Genomic DNA, 25,751 nt, shown 5'->3' on the forward strand with positions numbered 1-25,751 from the left:
GAGGAGCAGTAGGCAGATGCTGAGGAGAGAGACGCAGGACGGAAAATACAACAAGTGAGTGAACTGTTGCTCTGCAAATAAAGTCGCTCTGCAGCGGGATTTCCGCAGGGCGAAAGTCTCTCAAAGTAACTCGTGAGAATTTGTGATTTTATTTGAAGGAGTGCGACGCGACTTTTAATTATTTTATAATAGGTATCTCTTTCTATTCATTTTTTACTATCTCCTTCGGAGCTGCTGTCAGTATCTTTTGAGGGTGCCGTCTGGCCACCATGCAGGAGTCCTGGATCAAGTTCAATTGTTAGTATTTTAGTGAGATTTCTGACTTTGCTCCGTAACGAAACTTCACCCGATGCGACGGTGAAAGCGCTCAGGGTTGGAGGGGATTTTCATTCCGTTCCTGGAGTAGTTTTCTTGCGGCGTTTCCATCTAAACCCGCGGCATTAAAAACGCTAAGAACCGGGAAGGATAGAAGAAGAAGAAACTAGGTAAGCCGATATGAGTTTCTTAAAAGTTGGCTGCTGAAATCATTATTTCCTGTGAGTGTTTAAAATCTAGTGATAATGTGAACAAAATGGGGATAAGTATATAAGTATTAGGAGTATTATATTTTTGCTGTTAAACGTCGAGTTTGTAGAGTATAATAAATGCAGGCCTGTAATAACATTAAGCTATCTGAGTTTGCTTTATTAATTAAATTAGGTTTTTTTTTTAATCAGCAATGACATTGAATAAAATGAGTATGGCACATTGAATAATGTATCTGTATCTTGCATTTATTATTGCCATTATTATTTTAAATGGCTTATTACAAATTGAAAAATTTACAAAAATGAATGAATTAGTTTGATACATATATTCATACATTTTCAGATAAAAGTTAATATATAAGAGCAAATGTATTTGGTTTTGTTAGTTATTTTATAATGATATGTTTGTGTTTGCTTGTTCTTTTCTTTCTAGATTCAGTGAAAATGTACTCAGCGTCATCCAAGCTACCTTTAAAACAAGTTTCCACATTCAATGCATTTTGGCCTGCTCTGTCCTCACAATTTTCCTCTTTATGACCTGTAGCAAATCTGCACTTTGAATGGAAGAATAGACTGCTGAGATAAATCTAACCCAGGTTCCTACAACAACAATGTATGTATAGAGAGAAGAGGTGTGAAGGCCAATCAACAAAAATAGAATAGGGGAGAAAAGTAGCAGAGATTTAGCTATTTCCTCTTTCTTCTCCTCCCATTCCTGGACAGACAAGTAAAGCGCCCATCCCTATATGTGGAGGGTGAGATGAACTCCAGTGGGAATACTGTAGACCCCACCTGACAGCTCGCTGCCTAAGAAACGGAAGCTTTCACTGGAGCCACCACATCCACAGAGCTGGAAAAAGAAAAGCAATCGCCTAAAATCCAACGGCGATGCTCAGTTTTTGTTAAAATATTCAAATAATTTTTGTCTTGCAAAATGATGCACTATCTTTAACCCTTTGACGCTGCAAACCAGAGGAAACTAAAAGGATACAAAACACATTTACTGAAAACCAAGAAATGGAAAAACCTATTTGTCCCTTTCCCCAGACTTCTGATTTTCTCCTGTCTGAGACTTGCCTGTCCTGCTCATAGAGTCACCCCCCATTGTCTTTCTTTGGCCCACAATTCCTCCTCCACTTTATCGATCCAGTAGGCCTAGTTTCTTTAGCTTTCAGTCTGGCCGGCACAACGATTCCAGCGAAGGGGGAGGAGGACTTCCTCACGCTGGCTGCCTCCCGGCTCAGCCGCAAGAAACGTGTGATTGGGGCTGGAGTCGGCGTGGCGATGGTCCTCGTCCTGCTGGTGGCCATTCCCCTATTGGTGCACACCACCAAGGGAGGAGGGTCCGGAGGAGGGGGCACGCATTACGAGATGCTTGGGAGCTGCAAGATGGTGTGTGACACTTTCACCCCCCCACAGGGAGAGCTGACAGCCGTCTCCCCTCAGCCCCCAGACTTCGCAAACCGCAAGGGCAAACAGGGGTTCAGAGGGACCCCTGGACTTCCTGGTCCTCCGGGCCCTAAAGGGCCCCCTGGAGAGCCTGGCAAGCCCGGCCCACCTGGTCCACCGGGGCCTGGACCCGGGGGCTACGGGCAGTCCTTCTACAGTCCCAAAATCGCCTTTTACGCAGGCCTCAGAAAACCACACGAAGGGAGTGAAATACTGAAGTTTGATGACGTGGTGACCAACGTCGGGAACTACTACGAGCCGAGCACCGGCAAGTTCACCTGCCCCCTTCCTGGCATCTACTACTTCACCTACCACGTCCTGATGAGAGGAGGGGACGGGACGAGCATGTGGGCCGACCTGAAGAAGAACGGGCAGGTGAGCGTGTTTGTGTTTATGAAGTGTTACTGTGATCAGAAAGCTCCACATGTTCAAACAAACTGCAGATTCTGCAGATACTAATCAACCAAAAGAGGGGGAAATCATTTGCACAGTCAAACTACAGAGTTTGATTCAGTGTCACTCTGTGCAGCCTGCAGCATTGGACACAATAACAGGAACACTTAATCCGGCATGGATAATCATTTTCTGAGCTGACAATGTTCTAATCTGGCACCACTAAGGTTTGGTAATGTGAAGGCGAAAAAACAAGTTGTTATTGCTAAGATTTGTAAAAGTTGACGTCTGAATGGATATTCTTACAAAATAAAAATATCCATGAAAAGGGCTGAGTCTCTCCAGCTACAGACACAACCCCAATAGTGGATCATTAGTGATGATTGTTTTTGTACGAGTCTTCATAATTTTTGGGGGGAAAAAGTAATTCTTTTTACAAGATTTGGTAGTTAGACACAAAAATAACTTTAAGTTAAGTTTAAAGCTGGAGAAAAATACTACTTTGGGTTAAAATAGTCATTTGTTAATGTCAGGGTATCATGTTTGGCATGGTAACAATAAAACATGTCAAGAATAGGCAACATTAAACCAACTTTTACTATGAATATATTAGAGGGAGAACGGAGCAGTCTCATGTCCAAGTATGTGGACCTCTTTTTCTACATGGACGTCTCTGTCTGCAGACTTTGGGGCTCTGAAACATTGTTACACAACTTTCTCCTTTCCTTCTGACTGGCAAGATATCTCAGATCATTGAGGGCTTTGTCACTTAAACATACAGAAAACACATCGCTTAAGGGCATTTGTTGAAACTACTGCTGCTGCATTTTCTTCCAGCTAGGCTTCAAAACAGATTTCATAACCAACACCTCTCTGAATTGTTTTAAGTTGTTTCTAAACAATAGAGTTTCAAGAGCATCATGATAAAGTGTTGAAGAATTAATGTCGAAAGCAAAGTCTCCACAAAACAAGCCAAATAATCAACACAAGTATCCAAAGGATGGTTTCTTAAAAAATAAACTAGGGGAAATCACTCATGCTGTTTCCAATCTCTTATATGAAGAATAATTATTAACCCTCTCAGCTTTCTTCAAAGTCGTTAATTTACTACCAGGACAAATCATAAATGAGGGCAGGATGAAATTAGAATACAGAGGTGGGACTAAGAACAGCTTTACACTAAAAACGAAAACTGTAATTAACTGTACAACTTGCACACAAAGGGAGAGAGACAAAGAGAGAGTGACAGCCAAGCGATCAGAGGATAACAATCCTCCAGGTCTCGGTGGAACAAAGCCAACATGCAACAGCTGGCTACTGTCCTCTGAGGAACTATGACTTTAGCACTAATAAATAAACAAGTACAAATGCCTGGAAAAAAGCCTTGAATGCTTCCATCTGGAGATCCGTGACAAGCTTGAAGTACTAAGCCCTGACTTTGTGGAGGAGCCCTGAATCTGACATGTGTGCTGCAGAACAGAAGAGTGACGTCCTGGGGATTACCACAGAGGAATGCTCTGCATTGGTACAAGTCAACGTAGGCTGAGTGTTTGATGGCTAACAGTGTTTTCTCTGCACATAATTTACACGGTACATGATCAGACAGCAATTTGCTCGTGAGCAGACCTTCATCCTGCTGGGCTGCTGTTCATTGATATGCTCTAATTCTTAAAACATTAAGATTCAGTGAGAGGGCCAGTAAGCATTCAACAGGGGACAGCTCAGCAGTTTTTAGTGAAACTAAAAAAAACATATGTGCAAAAACCCAGTGTTACCCAATATCAGCCATGTTTACTGCAGGCCCCCAAGACCATCCTGGTTTAACAGTCACATGTGGTCAAAATGAGTGCAGAGAAATTTTTTGGTGACTCATTTAGGATTTTTTTCTTTACATTACAAGATTGAAAGGACACTTTGTTTGTCTTCCATTAACCCTCCAAACCGGGAGCATGTTCACAATGCTTTACATTGGTTGGATAAAAACTAGCACTTGTTTGTTAACCTGTGGTCTCACTTCCACCAAATTCAACTTAAATGTTTTACAATAGCTCAAATGAACTAACAACTAAGATTAAAGCAATATGATGCTCAGTATAATATTTAAACGTTGAACAGCCCAGACAGTGGGGGGGTAAAGGGACCATTGGTATTTTTTTTACCTCTGTCATCCAGATTTGTCACTCCAATAGCGTCACAGCTGTGCAAAATGTGTGTAATTGAGAAGAAAAAAAAGATTGAGATTGCCCATCGGAGGTGTCTGGGAAAGAAAGCCTGAAGTGGGGGGTAGGTAGATAGTAAGGGGGTAAAAGGGCCATTGGCACCCCAAACATTTACACCCCTGGCCCTTTGGCCTAGCCGGTGTAATCCCTTCACAAGATGGTCTTTACTGCTTTGGTTTTATAGACTTTACAAATACACACATCCTAGATCGTTTTGTGACGGATCAAGTCCATAAAAACAGTATTAACCTCTTTCATTGTATAGGGTGTGCATAAAGTGCAGAGTAAAGAGGACAGACAGTCAAATGCCAGATATAATTGGGGGATTTGGTTTGTTGCATGCCTTCACAGACATTGTCATTCCTGTCTTCTCTCACTATTAAATCTTTCATAGCTTTTAGATGAGATCCTCTCCCCTCCACCTGGGCCCCACCTTTTAAACACACACACACACACACACACACACACACACACACACACACACACACACACACACACACACACACACACACACACACACACACACACACACAGACACACACACACACACACACACACACACACACACACACACACACACACATATACACATACACACACACACACACGCACGCACGCACGCACGCACACTTTTAATGTCCACACTAGCTATTGACTCCTTCCCCCATTAATTATCTTTTCCATCAACTAAATTATTTAACCCAATTCAGTGCTGATCTTGCCCTCTCAGTTTCATTGCACCTCATGTTTTTTTTTCAGGCAATGAAAAAGTGCTCTCAGAGCGGAGTAAAACCTGGTAGGTCACAAAGAAACACTATGAGAATCACACTGAAAAAGTTTGGCATTTTAGAAACTTGTGAAAACGTTACAACTATGAATTTATCTGAATGAAGATTTTGTTCATGAAGATTTTGAGAGAGAAAATGCATTAAAGGAGTAGTTTTACATTTTGGGAAATACACTTTTTTACTTTATGCCAAAAGTTAGAGGAGAAGCTCAGACTCCAGCCAGCTAGCTGTAACTATTTCATTGCATTTCAAACCTTTAGTTATGCAGGTGAATCCCATTGAGATCATTGATCTCTTTTTCAAGGCTGACCTGCTGAGAGTAGTTTCCACATGAATACATATAAACATAACAGAAAAACAAAAAGGACATCATACAGCATATTTACAGCGACTACAGTTTGCATAGCTAGTAACATTTACAGGTTCCAACAGTTTCCGATTGGATAGCATCTATCCTTGCTTTAAAAACATTTAGTGGAACCAAATTGCTCAGCTTCCATTCCTTTGCAGACAAGACAGAGGAGCTGCGCATCTAAAAGCTATCTTCCCTAAGACAGTCCCAGCAGTTGGCACATTTAATAAAACCACAGCATTCGATCTCAGGCAGTAGCCACTTACAATTCGCCCTGAGATCAGGGATGGAAGTTTCCTTAACATGGCTTTGTATAGGTATGTATATACTATGCTGCATGGTTTAGGCATTGGTTGCTTCGTAACGCTGAGCTGATACAGTTATTTGAAGACAAACTTAACAATTACCAGCAAGATCAACCCATCGACTCTGGATGAATTAGTTTACGTTCTTCACTCAAGAAAGTATTTTGCTAACATTAGCACGCTAGAAATCTGTGTAAGCAAGCAAATCAGCTAACAGCAGCCAGTGTAAACCACAATAACGTGTGAGTAACTCGGTACCGCTAGTCAATTGTCAACGGGGGGGGGGGAATACCGGGAAACTCCCGGTATTCCCAATGGCCAGTCCACCCCTGGTTGCAGCAGAATGATGACTGCTGTTCACCTCACGACTACAGGTGTCATTTAAAAGCAGTAATTTTCTGCAAGTTACACAAAGAACCTTTCCTTTATTAAGCTAAACAATCCAGCAAGCAACCCCCATTTGTTATACAGGCAAATGTTGCTCAGATTACACCAAAAGTAGTGCTACGGTGTTTGATGTTATAAGGACTGTGATACATACAGATCCCACTGTTTTGATTGCATTACAAAGTATTACTCAAAGCCATCACAATATACTGCAATAAATTGAATCATAACCCCTGTATCATTATACAAATGAATCAGATTCTTGCCAATACACAGCCCGACTACCTGGCCTATAGCTTCAAAAAGAGTGTGGCCTGCTGTGTATGGGGAAGACTTGAGCCAAACTGTTATGCTAATTTAAGCTTAGCAAACATAATGTTGGCTCCACTTATTTACCATATAGACTTATATAAAAAATAAAATGTGTCCGGCAGTGGCTCAGTCAGTAGGGGCTTGGACTGCACCGTAGGGTCGCTGGTTCAAGTCCCCGAACAGACTTCAAATATGGAGTGTGGACTGGTGCGCTGTAAAATATTTGCCCACTGCTCCTAGTAATAGGATGGGTCAAAAGCAGACTGTGTGTGCTCTGTGCAAGTATGTGTGAGTTTACGAGACAGGAAAACTAACATAATGAAACAAATCAAAATCGTGATCCCAGCCGTTAGTGAAATCAAAACGAAAGGTGTATCTGATGAACAATGGCAAAACGAATCACTCAATGCAAGGAATCCTCTTCACTCATCTTGTCCCATAACTCATCAAAAGATTGGTGTTGAGGTAGATGACCTTTTCAATGGATATATAATTCACCACCAATATGTACTTTGCCCTTTACAGTGATGAGCATGGAGAGAGAGTGTGCATATTTATGGCGGGACCAATATATGATAGAAACTGGTCAGTTGGTCGTTCTGCTATGCCGCCCTCCACACACACACATGCATACACACACACTATAGTTTTTCTGAAATTAGTGTAGTATAGTAGCATCTCATATGCTATTGACATGGTGACCTCATTATGTGGCAGTGGCATTAGGCTGGATCTGACCTACGGCGGGACAAAGCTGTGCCTTATTAAAATGCTCTGACATGGGGCTCAGCCCTAACCATGTAAGGTGTAAAGGTTGGAGGGAAAGATTAATTAAAAGTGGGGAAATAAAGTTTAAAATAATGTGTGTTAAAGGGGAACAGGGTGGAATTATAGATAGGTTCCTATTAAGATGCCTATGTTGTTTTGTATTTCATTTCATAATGTATATATGTTTGTCTGTCATCAGGATTATGGAATAACTATGGGCAGATCATCATGAAACTTGGTGGAAGGTTAGGATGGGCCAAAAGAGAACCACATTATGGAGAAGATCTGACTCATGGGGCAGGTGTTCAAACTAAGTTTTAATTTGTGTTAACATTGTGAGATTGTTCTGCATTCATGAAGTGTCAGAATAATTCCACACTTCCTGAATTCTCCTGAATAATCCCAACGATTTTGCCACCTCAAATCAGATCAAAATCTCGGAAAGCAGCATAAACATTTGTACGCTTTTCATGGCTAACATGATATTTTCCTTGTTCCTTGTTGTAATGCTAATACTGGTAAGAAAGCTTTGAAATACATTTTGTAGCATCCATGTTGTTTCCACATTCAGGGCCTATGTAAACACCAACTCAGGAAATAGGACCTTCCAAGGAACATGTGAATGCAGCGTTGTCCTTGGAGGAGATTTAGTCATAAATGAGGGTTCGAATTCAGGCAGAACACTGCTGTCTTTTAGGCTTGCTCAAATCAGATCTAATCAAGGTTATTGTCATTTTTACCTTACATTACTGGGCAGGGCAGACAGCCGCGTTTCTCTGGGATCATGGTGCAAAATATATAACACAACAAAACAACAAAAAATAGCACAGTCCCTGAGCCTTCATTACCTTAAAGTGTGGAGTGCAAATTAAAGTTAAAAAGGTAAAAGGATAGTTAAATAGTACAAGTTATATGTAAAAACAGAAGCTAGTTTAAATGTTACGCTGAAGATGACAGCACATGTCTTGTTTCCAGCAGTTTTCAGGGTGAGAGTGGGGGAGGTTAACATTGAGCAGCCTGTGGGAAGAAGATGTCTAACACTTTCAACAAGCAGCAAAGTACAAACTGGTAATGAAGATCCATGCGTGTTCATTACAAAATAAGCTAATAAGATCTATGAGCTAATTACATAATTAAATACACAAGTTGTGGCGATGACAAGTTTGGACTCAATTAGAGGCAAGGAACAGCTCGCCTCCGGTATGTAGGTGTGAGGCAGCTCCAGTGAGAAGTGAAGGCTCCTGATTATAATCTGTCAGAAAAGGTGTTAACATGGGCCTCATGTGGCACTCATTCATTTTACTTTTTGGTAGCTGTGTTTTTTTCTTCTCCAACAATCTTGAGATTAATTAATAATAAAATAAATTTTAGTGGTGCATTGCTTATGTGTCAGGCACAATGGCCTCACATTATAATGGGGAACATTCTGTGATAAAGGATGAGTGTTTTTCCTTTCAGACATCATTTCTTGTAGAGCAAACAGAACGCGTCCTCCCATATATCCTGCAGCTTGCCCTTGTTTTGTCTTCCTGTCTTTCTCTCTGAGTACACACACATTTATGCACATGTTCATGCACACAGCCATTATTTGACTATCTGTTTTCCTTATAATGGTCTCAGGCATTATATTCCACCGACTAAAACAACTCGGTTGGTTGTAACCGTGTTTTGTCGAGCCTTTGTTGTGCTTTCCTATTGCTTCCACATTATATCATTATTTCCCCTCATTATTAAGCAGCAGAATTTTCTCCCTTTTACAAACAGCAGTGTTTCAGTGTTTGATAAGGACAAGGTAACATGAACAAAGGAAACATGTATATTGGATTATAAAAATGTTTAAGTGCATGTAAATTAGAATTAGAGAGATATAAACGTCTGACCTGAAACAGCTCTTTTATAATGAACTAGTATCGCACTTTGTGTCCCTGTGCATTTGTAAAACAAACACGGAGCTAATAAAAAGGCAGTAAACAATATGTCATAAAGGAATACTATAATTTAACTCAGGGGCTGAAGATTTGGATCAGGCTGATGCTCTGCAGGTTGGCCGTCTACAAAATCCATTTATATCCAATTAAGGCATCTCCTCTACCCTCAAAGGTTTCAGTCTAGAGCCAATTAGAGACTTTTTAATCAACATCTTGACACCTTGGGTCTTGAGTGTCATGGCAAAAATATTAACATTTAGTATGCCAATTAGTGTGTGAGTCTGCAGTGCAGGAGAAGGGTTACATGCTGACCTGCATAATAGAAGCAGGGTACCTCTGGCTGCACAATGGGGGAGGAGAACAGAGCAGCTTTTACAAAAAGGGCCATTTCAATTGCCCTTCTTCTCTCTCCCAGTTTACCCTTAGAGGTCCCTCAGGTAAGTTTAAGAGACCCCGTCTCAATCGCCTCGCTCTGCTCTGAGAGGTCTGTACATCACAGTGAATGAATCCTGTCAGTTTTATTACCAGAGGATCAAGGCACCACCGAGAAACAAAACAAAACTGAAAAAATAACACACTACATGGACAGCAGCCTCCCCAACCTCATTTATACCCACCCTTCCTCTAAAGCAGGCATGCTTGATCAGTTTGTTATCCAACAGGCTCCCTCCCCATCACTCAAAGCCCCCCTCAACTTTGGCTTTCTTTACCCGAATCATGTGCTTAGACTGTTAAAGGAGTGTGCAGCTGCTTGCCTGTGAAAGTGTTCTTGTACAAATGTCTGCTTTTACACCCTTGTTTTTTTTTCAAAACTACATATCGTTCTTTTTCTTTCTTATCCACGCCCTACTTCCAATCATTTTTCTCTGAGACAAAGCTCAGACATAAACATTATGAACACACTTTGATATTGGGTCGATACACATCAAAATGATGAACATCTTTGGTCGAATAAATTTGAAATACAGTATGTCAGCCCTTAAAAACGTCACACAAATCAGTGGCACACAGCTGAAATGTAGACTTTATTGAGCATTTAGCACCGTCTGTGAATTATTTCTACGCTGTCAATTTCCTCTCACTCTTACACCTTTCTCAGTCCTCTCCACCGCTCTCTCCCCATTTAGTGTTGGCCCCTAATCAAAAGCGGAGGCAGTGTAATCTTCTCTATTGTCCCGCGGGTCTCCCTTCTCCCCAACAGCAGCAGATCAAGTCAGAACAGCATTGAGCCAACAGACAGAAACTCACTCCCTTGTCGCTATCAATCTCCGCCGCTGTTGACAATAATCCTGATTTGCCTTTCCCTCTTGTTTTCACTCTCAAAGCCCCGGTGCGCTTCCTGCACACTTTGAGAAAAAAGGATTTCACTGTGATTGTTTCTGACAGCCGGACCTGCAGCTCTGCTATGTCAAAGGCTCCGGCTTGGTCAAAGAAATTATAATATATTACCAAGACTCAAAAGCAGGAAGCAAAAGATCTTAAAAATCTTAAGCTTAGCTACATTTAAGTCTTTTTTTAAGGCAATCGGTAAAATTAAGATCAGTTAGATACATTTGTTGGATACCTACAGTGTACAGTATCACAGTTAAAGTATGCTGAGGAAAATGACCCCTGGGAATTATATTAATGACTAGATTCCTAATATAATACTGATGTATGATTGCATTAAACTGTTGTAGCTGATTGAGGTGGAGCTGGGTTTACTTTAGATACTGCTATGTAATATAATTATGATAACGCACCAGATTTTATACATTTATTGTTTTATTGTAAAATCGTATTCACGAGAATTAATTGCATTAAAAGTAGGACGGTATAAAGCAGCATAAAATCAAAATACTCAAGTACAGTAAATACAACTAAATTATACTACGGCACAGTTCTCCCTTTCTACTCATGGTCCATTTTACAATGGTCAAATTATGTAAACATATATTTGTTTTTTTAATAAATAAAAAATAATCTTGTAGTCTTGTTCTTCAAGCACTTTTATGCAGATCATTTCATTATCAACTCATTTTGATGACTGTGATAATATCTTAAATGCCACACTCTTACAAATATGTGCATTAAATGTATAAAGTAGCTACATTGTCCATTGGGGTATTATAAATAGGGGGAATGCAACCATGAATTAATCATAAACATAACACACTAAATGTCAGCATCTCCACTGTCTAGTGGAGTAGAGGAAAAGTAAACCTGGGTGTCTTATAATGAAGTCAACCATAACAAGCCATAAATAACATTCTGTCCTTTTGGCTGGCAAATATAATTAGCTGATGTTCACGTTTAATAGGCCATTTCAATGAGGTGGTGTGAATATCACTGCTGCAACCTATAGGACCCTTAAACATACGAGTAGGCAGAACCCAGCAGTCTGATCTTATTGTATCTTTGTTTTTATATAGTTTACTCATGTTTGAAAATGGTACGATCTTCTTTGTTTCGGACATTTATCACAGACTTATTAAGATAAATCCATTTATGTATGCACATGCAGAGAGGAAAACCAGCTTTTAATTGTAACTGCATATTGTCTGTATTTGTAGCAGGTTACAGCAGCCTGTCAGCCTCTAACTCTAGAGTCTATACTGTCAGGGGAATCCTGCCGTTCAACCATGTAGACAGATGTTGGACGTACAAGATGTCAGAATCTCTTTGCTGTTATATTTTTCCTAAAACCTATTAGGTCTACTCAGGGGAGCTGTTCAGTCCCTCCAGAGCAAAACAGTCCAACAGTAAAATAACAAATGTCTCATACTGTATGCTGCATGGTTTTATTCAGGTGTTCACTTGAGATTCATAAAACACAAAGAGAGCTGATGTAAAGGGAGAGTGAGATGGAGTGTGTGTGTGTGTGTGTGTGTGTGTGTGTGTGTGTGTGTGTGTGTGTGTATGTGTGTGTGTGTGTGTGTGTGTGTGTGTGTGTGTATGTGTGTGTGTGTGTGTGTGTGTGTGTGTGTGTGTGTGTGTGTGTGTGTGTGTGTGTGTGTGTGTGTGTGTGTGTGTGTGTGCATGTAGGGATCTTATCGTGACCCCTTGCTAGTGTTTCATGGGCCCATTTGACCAACGTAGCCTATCCTGTGCCCCCATTTATTGTGATTGTATGAAGTTATTGAGGAGTTGGACTTATTATTCCGGGAGCTGCCATGGCTATCCGACTACCAATTACCGTAGCCTGCAGCCATGTATAGCCCACCCTGACGTATTTTGGCGTAGGGAGGGGTGAGGGATGCTGCAGAGGGGGATGTGGGGAGGGATGTAGGGGTCCTCAGGAGACCTGCCACAGCAGCACGCCGTTAATCAATCCGATTTAGACCGGACAGGGACACACTTAGTCGCTTCTCCCGCCAACACTGCCATGGCGGGGGAGAGAAAATGTGTACGTGACCTGCATCTAATTGGAGTGTAAGGACACAAAAAGATGGATAGATGGGTCCAGAATGAAGAGATAGCGTTGGGGTTGCAAATGGGAAAGAGGTGATGGAAGGGGTGTGAGGTGTGGAGCGAGAGACAACAATTAATGGAGTGATGTGAGTTGAATTAAAACAAAGGAAATGCACCAATTCATTTCTGTCCCCAGGTGGAATAAAAATGTTCACCTTCTTTACGTGGTAGAAACGCCTGTATGGATAAATATATAGCGTTGAATTGATTAAATGGGTGGGAGAAAAAAAATCACCATTTAATGGAGGATGAGGAAAAATGTGTTGTTTGGTCTTTCTTCATTTGTCCTATTGATGACTGGTGGAGATGATGGACGAGAGCAGGAGACAAGGATAGAGTGAGGGCATCCTATTTGCATTCATTAATATGTATGTGCTTGTGTACTTTATTTTCCAGTATTAAATGGATCGTCTGCTTGAATAGTTGCTTACTTACCAAATGATAGTTCAATTTATTATCAGATTTGCTTATTTGATGCGAAAACATCTTGGAATTTAACAGAAACACCTTCATGATGAATAAAGAAAAAGCTTTTTGCACATCTTTTGTGTAAAACATTAGGACTGGGAAGGCTAATGCAGGTGTTTCTTTGATTTAGGTCATAATGAAACCTCTTCTTAAGAGCAACATGTATGGGAACATTATGATCTTGGACTATGCAGACATCATTAGTTCTGCGGTATCATATTTGTGTTAAGTGCTATGTAAACACGTGTGGTAATCCTCAGATGTAACGACTTCCTTTTTAACAGCTGGTACTACCATTACAGCTCCAGCATCAAGTTCAATCCAATGTTTTAATCAGACATCCTCCCACATAAACCTGTCCAGATGGAGATAAAAGCGTGAAGAATGGCTCATCAGACGGTATTACTTTTTAAAATTGTGTCAGGCTCCAGGTTGTGTGTTCTTCACACTAGATGATGCATCTTCAGTTTGTTTGTTTTGAATACCAGCAATTGCTGTATGGCAGACCTGAATGGCAGTTTATGAAGCTGACAATAGCAGGCTTTGGTTGTAACTGTGTGGTGTTGATTACATTGATTGGTCATTTTGAGGGTGTGGTGTCATTCAACCCTCTTTGTCCTTGCAAATGTGTATTTTTCATGTTTAGATGAACATATATACTGTATATTAATTCATTTTTTGTCATATTTAAATGTGTTTCAGACAGTTTCCTCATGTTATTTAAAAACTCAAAGATAACGGTGATGTTAACCAATTTAAACTGCTCACTGCCACTCACTCGCTCGCTGTACATCTATTTTAGTTATAGGTGGCCAGATAACATTTTGTTTCATCAAATTGTCAAGCCGCTTTCTGTACCACATAACATTTTCCACGTATGGCTGTGAAGCATTTTTGTAAGTTTCAGCTCACTGGTTCATTATCACCAGCAAAATCTGAGGCTGTAGCAGGCTGGTCAAAAAGTTGCTGGTAAACCTAGAGAATTATTTAGCAGCCAAGGAGCCAGATATTTTTCTCAGGAGTTGGTGAAGAGTAGAGCTAAATGTATAGGATATGATTAATCAGGGGCACACATTCATGCTCATGTTGCTCCATATCCATGACAAATAGGTAACTGTTTACAATTAAGTTCACCAGCGAAAAGGTGAAAATATGCCAACCTTAGAAAACTGAATACCATAATTGCCTGAAATAGTTGGTAGCTAATAAACAATTGTTGAAACTAGCTGCAACCAAAACTATCCAGATATCAGCACCCAGTGGGTGTATGTCTGCACGCTCATTGTGTTTACTGATATTGCTCCATGAATGAACTGATGTCCTCCCTGATGCCCTTCCTGCAATCCCCATCAGCCTCTCCTCTGCTACAGGTGGATCAGGTGTGAGAGCAACAATCCTCTAGAAAATTGATGGCGGCTAAGAAAGGTTGTGCTCTCAGATAGAGGTTTGAGGCCAGAGATCAGTGCACATCTCATCTATCTAACCAGTGGACAGGAAGGCATCTGTACTGATGACATTACACCAAGATCACAGAATGAAACAGGAAATAAAATGGCACCAGAAACATCCAGATAACATGAACACACTGGTTTTAGGGTCATAGATGAAAAAAATAAACCTATTAAAGTCATCAGCCTGTGAAATAAAACACTTAATCTTAAACATTTCCTGTTTCAATTAGGATTATTCTTAATAACCACTTTGCGTTAAATCACTGTATATATGGATACATACTTTCTTAATGTTACATACTAATCCATATTTCTGCCATGACTATCTCCTCAAACCAGCAATTAACATTTAGATAGCTGTAGTGAACATGCCTCCTTTGCAAGTGATCATAAGTGTATTGGGGCTACAAGAGGAGCTGAGATTCAGCAGAGAGGATTATGGGAGCAGAGGCTCGTACGGACATATGGATGAGACTGATCAATCAATTTCCCTAATGAAATATTGCTAGCTAACTAGCCAGTAAAAATCAATCATTCATATTTATTCAAGATAATAGCCGTGAATGCATCTATATACGTCAAAGCTAAATGCAAAATCTACATCAAAGTGTAGCATTGATGTATTTGTGTATTTTATTGCAATACATTTTTTATTTGAATGAACTTTATTGATATGACATTTCTAAAGAAGAAGTTGTAGAGAATGTAAATAATATGAAATAGTGTTTGTAAAGAGTAGCTAGTAGTAGCTGAGTTGTTTTGCCTTCACAAAGTAACCTGCCTCACATTTTCATGCCGAGGCTCTAACTCTATATTACATTTCACTTCAAAAAGTAGCTCAGACTAAAGAAATTATGTCAGTGGAGAATTGCGTTTTCCCATCAAATTCTGTGCTGTTAGAGAAGTTTTTCAAGCTATTAAAACTAGAATTGGGCAAAAATCATTAACTCTTTTTCATATGAACAGTCAGAGCTGAAGATATTGATAGATATCGACTGTCAGCCACAGCACCTCCAGACCCTAGTTATATACAGTATCTCTCTGCCTTCATAATAACGGCTTGAAATGCCAACTAACCTCCACATGACATGGTTATCAACTTTCTTTTTTTTCCATATTTCTATTAGTTTTTCTTTAGCAGCCTGTTAACACATTCTTTCCTCTTTGTCTCAGGTGAGGGCCAGTGCAATCGCTCAAGATGCAGATCAGAACTACGACTATGCCTCCAACAGTGTCATCCTGCACCTGGATGTGGGGGACGAAGTGTGTGTGCAGCTGGATGGGGGAAAGGTTCACGGCGGGAACACCAACAAATACAGCACCTTCTCTGGCTTCCTCATCTACCCCGACTGACAGTATACCCACATTTATATACTCTCTCTCTGTTATCAAGCAAAACGTTTCCTCCCCTTTCTGCATCTAACACCACCATGACGCCATGATGTAATTTGTCATTTCAATGCTGTTAAATACACAAAACATGTAATACCACAAACACAATTAACAAATAGACAATGTATGTTAAAATGAATATAGTATTGTATATATTACCAGTTAACATTTACTTCTGATACACACTTGTGTAATCATTATTCTGTGCCATGTACAGTATGTGTAAGCATGGCTAAAACAAATGGCTCGCATCTGTTTCACATGCACAATCAGCTTGTACACACTCACACGAGAGGTGCTCACATGTATAGAACTCTACCTATCAGTTGTTGCGCTGAGAAAAGATGACCATTTCAGCCATCGGTCTGAAATCGACTGAAATGATCTCTGAATGTAGACTGTAAATCGAAGTGCGACTGCAGCTTCTCGCCTTCACTGTGAGAGGGATTTCCAAACGAGAAAACTCATGAATATATTGATCCTAGCTGATAATACAGCCAACACCATGAACATAATCCAGTGTGCAGTATGTCTGTGTTCATGCCTGTGAGCGAGCGTACGCGTGTGTTTACCCTTCAGTTTGTGTTGGGGTGTAAAAGCATCACATAGCTGTTAGTTTGACTTGCACAGTCTCTGGCTCCTGTTAAGGGAGGGGGTGTCAGGTTGTTGGTAACAGTCCCTTAACACACACAGTATATCGATACTGAGGTTTAGCTTTGAGATTTTCCCTGAGCCAGAGCTCATAGCAGAGCCTCATGATGTCCTGCTAATGAGCTGCGGCTTCCTCTGCAGCCTCATCTGTAAGTCACACTCACATCTGCCATCCACAGTTTGCTGTACGACTTTGCTGAAATAGTTTAACCTTGTGTGAAAAAAAGCTTGTTTGTTTTCTTGCCGGGAGTTGGATGAGAACATTGATATCAATCCGATTCGGCCCATTCACTGTAAAGGCTGGGTTATAGTAGAAAAAAAGTGGTTTGATTTCTCCAAATTCATACAACACCACCAACTAAGTTATGACGCAGGCAGCGTTAGACCAGAACGTTCTGTAGGTTCTTGCAAGATAAACTGTGAAGCTTAGATAGCTGCCTGAGTTTCCCCTCATAAACATAAACTGCTATCAAGCATTGGAAAGGTTGTAGAATTAGCTTGCCTGGGACTTTTGAAAGTCTGATGCCTACGTTGTCTGTTCAATTCGTACAACAACAAAAAAATAGAAACAAACATTTGTAATGGTTGGCATATCTTTTAAAGGTCTTTGTGCTAAGCTAAGCTAGCCGGATGCTAGCTGACACTTCCTATTAACTTTACGGATATTAAACTTGTATCTCATCTAACTCTGCAAAAAAACAAATAAATAAAGTGTCAAGCTATTTCTTTAATTGTACTAGTAAGTAACCCATATAAGGATATATTTTAAAATGCATGTGACTCTTGATGTTATACTGTCATACGCCATAACCATAGGTTTTCCGTGCCTTACACTATATTTTTCATTCTTATACATGAGACATGCAAACAAACTGGTACAATAATAAATCTGATGAGGATTTCCATTGAAAACCTCTGCAACAGTCCATGCAAATCTTGTCAACAACTTTAAGAAATGCAGAAGCTAACTGAGGCCCATGATGGTGAATATATGTATGTCACTGGATGTAACTGCTGTAAATAAAAGCCCAAATGGGGACCAGGCTTTGTTTGGTTGGTGGGAAACACCTATGGGAACAACAGATGCATGTCACTGTGTTGATCAAAGGTTGCATCCAGTCAAGTTATAAATAGGTAGATGTAACCAAATTATTATGTATAGCAATTCTATTTTTTTCCATAATATAATGCTTAAATGGGTGTAATATAAAACTCCTAGGTTTATAGTAGTTTAAGTGCCAATGGAAGAAAACTTGGCCCAACGAGTCACACAGATCCAGCTTTGAAGCCTGATAGCATGACTGTACCTCAATGAGACTTGGGTGTGGGCTTTTACGATTATTCTTGTACTGTGACTGAAATCCCCTCCAAATGTTGTGATGTACAAAATACATTTATCATGAGTGACTTTACATAATCTGTGTCATGCTGCATTCTACTGTGTGTGTTTTTATGGCGCTGTTACCTTTGTTCACGAGCAGTCTGGGTTCATGTTGCTGTACTTTGCAAGCTGAGTTGTGTGTATTTGTTATGTATGAAATCAACATTTTCTCTGCCCTCTACCCATTCTCTAATGCTGAAACACAATTAAAAAAAAAAGACAATTCTGAAATTATTTTTCTGTCACTGCTGTAAATCAGGTGCTTGTCTTATTCTTTCCTTGTACTTTACATCTTATATCCAGATAGCTTCACACACTGCTCAGGGTCTGTATTTGGTTCTACAACCACCTTAAGATTTTATCAGCTTTTGTCAAACCTATCACAGAGCGAGGTTCAGATATGAAAACAGCTGACAAATATCTTATATTACTTTAAACAAGAGCCAAACAATAAACATAAGGCATATCTTTGTTTCCTCATTTAAAATAAATAATAAGTTACATCATCTGACTTTTTGGACATCATTTTGCCATTGGTATTAAGATGCTTAAGTTAACAACTTAAAGACAAATAAACAATGAAGCAAAAAGGGGGGGGGGGGGGGGCAAAGAAAAGCAAAAAGGTCATCCAAGTACCCAACTTATTTGCTTGATTGATATATAATTAACATAAAGACCTTTAAAACATTTTAATTTGATACAGCATTTCAGGGCCATTCTGGAAAAAACAAGCATAGATGTTCATTTATTAATTGTGTTTAATTAAAGCGGACCAAAACGAGAACAAAATAAAGAAAAAGTAAATGATACACTGCTAACAAACACAATTTGTGTGAAGTTCTCCTCCCATTTGATGCAAAAGCTTTTTTTTTAAATCATGGAATATAGCACTGTTAGAATGTGCAGCGTTATATAGTGGCGAAGTCACGCCCATCTACTTCCGGTCCATGGGACCTTATTTCGGAAAAATTATGGATTGAAGTCTGAAGTCTACGGAGAGAGAAAACTTATCTTTCGATCCCGTTTGAATTGTGCCACGAATTACACATTGATGTTTGTCAATCTTAAAAAAATAATTTCCATGTCAAAAAAGTCACAGTTTGTCGTAAAACTGTTGAAATATAACATTTAAAAAAATACGCAACTAGAAAGACTACAAACTACACAATTGTTTTTTGTTTTTGAGATAGCTAAGATAACTAACGAGATGCCTGTGTGCTTAGTACCAAGTTGTTATCATACCAACAATGGGTCTTGCTCGTTCTTTCGCTTCCGTTCCCGTCTGATGAAAGGACCAGGAGTGGCTGGATCAAGTTACCTAGCTAGTAGCAAGCACGTTAGTTAGCATTACAGCCTTAGCCTTGTCATTTGTATTAGCCTTAACATGAAGTAACATTAAGTAACCCAAAATGTTAAACAGTAAGAGTAGTAGTCATATTTCGTGAACCCTTTGAAGAGTACTGTCACACCGCTGTGATCATTCTATAATACACCATTTAAGCCCGGGGGAGAAATGCTACCAGGGTCATTCTACAGAAAAGGTGGAAGTACTGTCACTTACTTTTTCAGACACCTAAATACATGACGTTGACCTAATACTCACATTCATTATATATGTTGAATAAATAGAGATTGTCTTTGCAATGGCACTACATAAAAAAATGAAAAAAATTGTTTTATACATAAATTGCAATTTATTTAAAATGCCAAGTTCAAGGAACTGCTTTGTCACCTTCATCATACATGGAAGTGGAGCCTATAGTTTTCATTTAAAATATATATATTTCAATAAATACATCTCATTCATATTTACATAACATTACATACATTAAATATAACACTGAAATGGTAAAAAAAAAAAAACCGCAAATTATTATTAATAATATCCAATAAATGTCAGTCACACAAAATTACGTCATTGGTGTTACTGCTACACAAAACGCTTTTATTTTGAAGTAATGTACTGTCTCTGAAGTGCCACCTGTAACAAGAGATCTGAGGCAGTGCAATGGACAAAGACATAAGGAAAGTCAGATACTTCTTACTTTGTTTGTTAATGGTGTCATTTTATCTTAAAATGTTACGTGCGTCTTTCAAGTCATTAGTGTTACTAATGTCATAGCCCTGAACATTTGAATGGGAAAATGTATTGTATTGAAGAGTTAAACGATTTTGATATTGACTGAAGCCATATTTGGTCTGACACATTGCAGCCATTTTGTTAAAATGGTAGTGTTTTCTCCAACTTGTCACTGGTGTTACCGTCACTGGTGTTACTCTTCTTCCTGGTAACACGAAACACCAGTGACATTCCTATGTAAATAAGCTTTGTATAATGTATACAAATAATAAAAATACTTTAAGCTCTACTTGTTGTGGATTCATCAAGTTAAGAGTTAGTTGCTGCTATTTAGCAAGTTTTAGATGTGTTTAGAAGGAATATATTTCAGCAGATTTGTATCACCCAGATTCCACCTTTTCTGTAGAATTATTCACTGAAACTAACGCACATTAACATCTGCAATCTTTTTCTACTTCATGCTATCTGCACAAATGGTTGACATTAAACATTAAAAAGACCAGGCAGTTCAGAGAGAATCAAAGGAAGGCAGGCAGCTTTGCATGACATTCTCCTGGACGTGTTTCATTGTGGTGATAGTGAGCATAGATATGATAGTGAGGGTAGCCAATCCCCTTGTTTAGCAAGACAGTAGTGAGGGCCATCTTGGTGACGTGTGTTGTTGTGGGAGACCAGAGATGTAGTTCATTCAGCGTTTCACACAAAAAAAATTGTTTTTTACTGGCAAAATTATCTTTTAAATTGACATGTAATAACGAAACACAAGTCTTACATGAATAAACATGACATCAGAAATAGTCAACATTATTAATTAACATAATTATAGAAAACGACAAGAAAGTTACCATACATACATTTAATATTTATTCACGATCCCCTTCTCAATGCTGCTTGGTGTGACCCTACCGGAACGATAAACAGGTGTTGGTTTCTCCGGGGAATCTTTTAATAGCACACCCTGGAAGTTAGAAACAGGCCCACAGGTAAGTGTTTAATAGCTACACAATGTGCTGTTCAATATCTGTAGATTTATATTAACGCTAATGTTGCTGCATTAACAAACATATATATATATATTTTTTTTAACTAATCCATTCTAACCGGGCAGTTACAATTAACGGGAGTTCAAAGTCTGCCAAAATAAATCCATCTAATAAAGGTTCCTAAACCTAACAGTTTCTTGACTCATTGCTATTAATGTGCCATTAATGCTTTGCCAATAATGAAGCCCTTCTCTAACAAAACAGAATCAGTTCATCTCATCTCAATTGTCTATTTGGGCCAGTTTTTTTGTATCTGTTTTTTTTGTTGTGGTATTTTAATATCTGCATTTTGTATAATAGACATTTAGGGCCAACTTTATCTTGAGTTCTTGCTATTATATACAGAACCCTCCATTTTAAAGAATTGTGCAACAGGTAAATGTGCATTACACCCCGGGTGCTTGTTTCCTTTTTTCAAATTGTTAACACATTTTTTTGCACTAATGAAATAATAATTTACACAATAGCAGTTGAACGTGTCTGTAAAGTTCTTCAGATGCCCCCTAATTAATATAACGTATGAAATGTATATATTTTTTAATGTAAAACCTTTTAAATAACGAGTCAAAAATCAAAGGTTTGGTTTTCTGGATCCAGGCTTCAAGAGACAGTTGAACCTTTACAGTAATTGGACAAATACTTATTGATATGTAAGATCTGACAGAACTACAGCTGCAGCAGCTTGTTTGAGGGCGGCTCTCACATTGTACGAATTGCTTCTTCACCTAGTGATGCTTTTATCCTCTGCAAAGCCACCCTGTGAAAATGAAACACTGGCTGAAGCGTGTTCTCACCTCGCCAGCATCAAACAAGCAGATAGATCTTTAATTAAAGGTGAGAGGTAATACTATTCTGGATGCTGAGCTTCTCGCCGTGTGGTGCAAACGAGAGGTTTGGGAGATGTTGGACTGGGGGGTGGATGTATCTCAGCAGTGTGTCCACACCCCCCTCCAGCACTATACCCTCCGAGTCCCAGAGCTCCCTCCTCGCAGATTCCAGCGTTAAGTTAATTGGACAGGGAGAGAGGGCTGAGGAGGGAAGCGTTCAGCCCCATTAGCAATCCCCCTGTGGAAGGCTGAGCAGAGAGGATCACAGACTCACAAATAGGAGGATTAAAATAATCAATAGGCTTCACTCTCTCTCCTTCAGCACAGACGGGTGAACAACACACACACACAAATACACACGCTCATGAGCAAATACAAACACACAGACAGCCTGAGGAATACTAGTTCAAGAAGCACTACTCTCTTCTATGTTGTCTCTAGACTTTAACAAATTAGCCTGGGTCATGTAAGATACACACATTCACATTCACATGCACACACACACACACACACACACACACACACACACACACACACACACACACACACACACACACACACACACACACACACACACACACACACACACACACACACACACACACACACACACACACACACACACACACACACACACACACACACACACACACAAACACCTATTCTCTGTTAACGAGGGTTAATTTGAGCCTCTGACTAACAGAGCCAGTTAAAAGGTCAGAGACATGAAGGCAGTTATTTCGGTACTCTCATGTCTGCTGAATTTCTAGTTGCTATGACTTTTAAACAAAGTATTTTTCTCGAGTAAGTCATTATGGGGAGACATGTGTCATCCTGTGATATTCTTTTAATGTAATGCATGGTACAGATTTCCCTACAGACTATAGGCACTGCTTGCATTAGGTATTTTACTTTGTTTTTCAAACATATTTAATAATATATCGCATTGTATGATTTGAATTTGTTTGGACATAATAGAATAAGCCTGTGCCAGAGCATGCCTTTTTTTTTTTAGGTCTGTCATTTACCTTATTCACCTGTTGCAGTAACTGGAGGTATGTACCTGTTAACCCAATCAGGATTATTTGCAGATATCAAACTGAATGATGACTGCAAGACAATATTTAACATAATTGAGATAATGATCTGAAAGTGAAAGACTGCAGAGTTGGTCAATGTTGCACATGCCGATGAATTGTGTGCAGTTCCATCATTGATATATTTGAATTAATTGGTGGCCTGAAGAGAAAATGATCCAGTCTTTAAAAAACATTCAAGTTTGAGTGTAAACAAATCACATCAATGTTTTGTATCAAGAAAATTCTCATTGTGTTAATCATTCAAAGACAACTGAGATTAAATATGTGAGCCCTTCATAGGGACCCACATCCTCAGGTTTAGAACAATATAACTTAAAAAGTCAAATGCAAATTTGGTTATTATCCCATCCCTTTGTTTATTTTGTTCCTCACACATTCTATGTATTTATAAGCCAGATGAAGAAAGAACATGTGTTTAATTTAGCCAGAAACACTTAAGGAATTACACCTACACTATAAGACGGCATCACTTCTCCTGCTGCTGCCACAATATGACTCCTGAACTCAAAATATATGTTATTTTGTTTTATGTTTCATGTGGAAATATACAGTCTATGTGTGGAACCTATTTGCTGCAGGTCTCCCTTGAAAAACAGATCTATGATCTCAATGGGCCCAATCTGGTTAAATAAAGGTTTGAAATGAAATGAAATGAAATCATTAGCAAGACATATAGCGCATTGTTCCTGTATAACTGAATTTTGTGAAAATTGTGAAATGAACTTCATACGTTTTGAAGAGAACAAATAGTTCAGGTCGGATGCAATCAAAATAAGTAATTGATAGCAGGACATGTCGGACAGATACCTGAAATATGTGCACTCACTGCCACTGAAGATCGTCCCTGTGAAGATGCTGAGTGAGTTCGATTTAGATTACATTGAATTTACTGTGTTGTCGCTTTTTCTCTGCAAGTACAAACGGGGCATCAAGTTAGATTGTAGACAAAACATCTCAGGGCCAAATGCTTTTTCTTTTCTTTTTTCTTAATACATTGTTCATTATTTGAATGTCAATCTTGGAAAGGACATGGAAGAACCATGGGAAGAACAAGCCAAGAACAGGTTACCAAAGTAAAACACACAAAAAAAGAGAAAATGTAATAAGCAGCTAGAAATAGATTTACTCTTGCTCAGCACTACTACCATCTTGTGGCCCTTTATGCTCCAACTATACTTTCATGTTTTTCTATTTGCACTTAACTTTATATTTATATATATATATATATACATAAATATATATTTGAAAAAATTAAATACTTTTGCACACATCTACAGTATCTAACTGGTATAATTACAGATGCCTTTACATTTTTGTATTTTTCATATACTGTAAATCACAATCACTTTTGATGTAAAGATTATACTACCCAGCAGCACATGCAAGTTCAAATAAGGTCCACCAACATGTTAACACTAATGCAACAATGATGATGGTAATATAAACGATGATAGAATCACAAAATTCTATCCATAAAATGACAATAAAATGTAGCATTATATGCATATGTGTTAATGACATACTTGCCAACCCTCCCGATTTTCGCGGGAGACTCCCGATTTCATTGCCCTCTCCCGGTTTCCTCCCGGGGTCATATTTCTCCCGCATTTCTCCCGATTTCTGACTAAATCCGATTTACTCGGGACTGTTTCCACTCGGACTTTAATACAGCTACACCATTGTTTGGTTTCCATGGTAGCGCGTCTCTTTAGTAGCGCGTGCAACTGAAATTCTGAGAGGGTGAGGCAGATAGTCACAGAAAACAGAACAAGAATCAACAACTCTATCCTCTGCTCACTCCTTTCCTATAATACAGGTCCAGCCCACACATATGCTCCATCAAGACAGTGCACTTACAACTACAATAAGCATGTTAATGTTAATCTAACACAGTAACACAATTTTAATAAGCGAAAGGGAATGAGATGATATATGGAAATATAACTTTATGAAAAAGAGGATTTGTGCGTGAGTGACAAATACCCTTAACACAAAACTACAAGATAACATAAGATAAACCTTTATTGATCCTTATAGTCAAATGCTGGTGTCATAGCAACAACACTAATAAGAGTGAAACACAGGATGGGAAAGGTACAAGTTTACTCAAGGATAATAAAATAAGTATTGTAAGAAAGAAAAAAATGAAAAAAACAATATAAAGTCAAATTGAAGGACTTTAGATCTATAAAGATATGGATAACTATGAATTTGTTTAATGTACGTCGATTTGGAAATGTGAATCCAAAGTAGGTACATACATTATGCATGAAGTACATGCAGTGAGTGTTGTAAAAAGTACAAAAAATGCAGAGCGTGTTTTTTAACATTGATGAGTTGTTGGTCTTGCTTAATTGTAAATATACTGAATACGTATTGCAATATGTGTGCAAATCTTAATTTATTAATTTGCATTATTTAATTTCATATTCTGTTCTTGTACATATCATATTTTATAGACTTTTTACACTACTTTTTAT

The 25,751-nt window shown here is 38.9% G+C and overlaps 1 protein-coding gene across 1 annotated transcript; it reads left to right on the forward strand.

Moving 5' to 3' along the window:
• The first annotated feature begins 28 nt into the window (after positions 1 to 28).
• c1ql4b (complement component 1, q subcomponent-like 4b) lies at positions 29 to 17,240 on the forward strand. Its single transcript, XM_079680957.1, has 3 exons — positions 29 to 485; positions 961 to 2,351; positions 15,971 to 17,240. Exons 2-3 carry the CDS (start codon positions 1,812 to 1,814, stop codon positions 16,148 to 16,150), a joined length of 720 nt encoding a protein of 239 aa, XP_079537083.1. The 5' UTR covers positions 29 to 485; positions 961 to 1,811; the 3' UTR covers positions 16,151 to 17,240.
• The last annotated feature ends 8,511 nt before the right edge of the window (positions 17,241 to 25,751 follow it).

Source organism: Notothenia rossii, assembly GCF_949606895.1.
Source record: "Notothenia rossii genome assembly, chromosome: 5".
Taxonomy (NCBI): domain Eukaryota; kingdom Metazoa; phylum Chordata; class Actinopteri; order Perciformes; family Nototheniidae; genus Notothenia; species Notothenia rossii.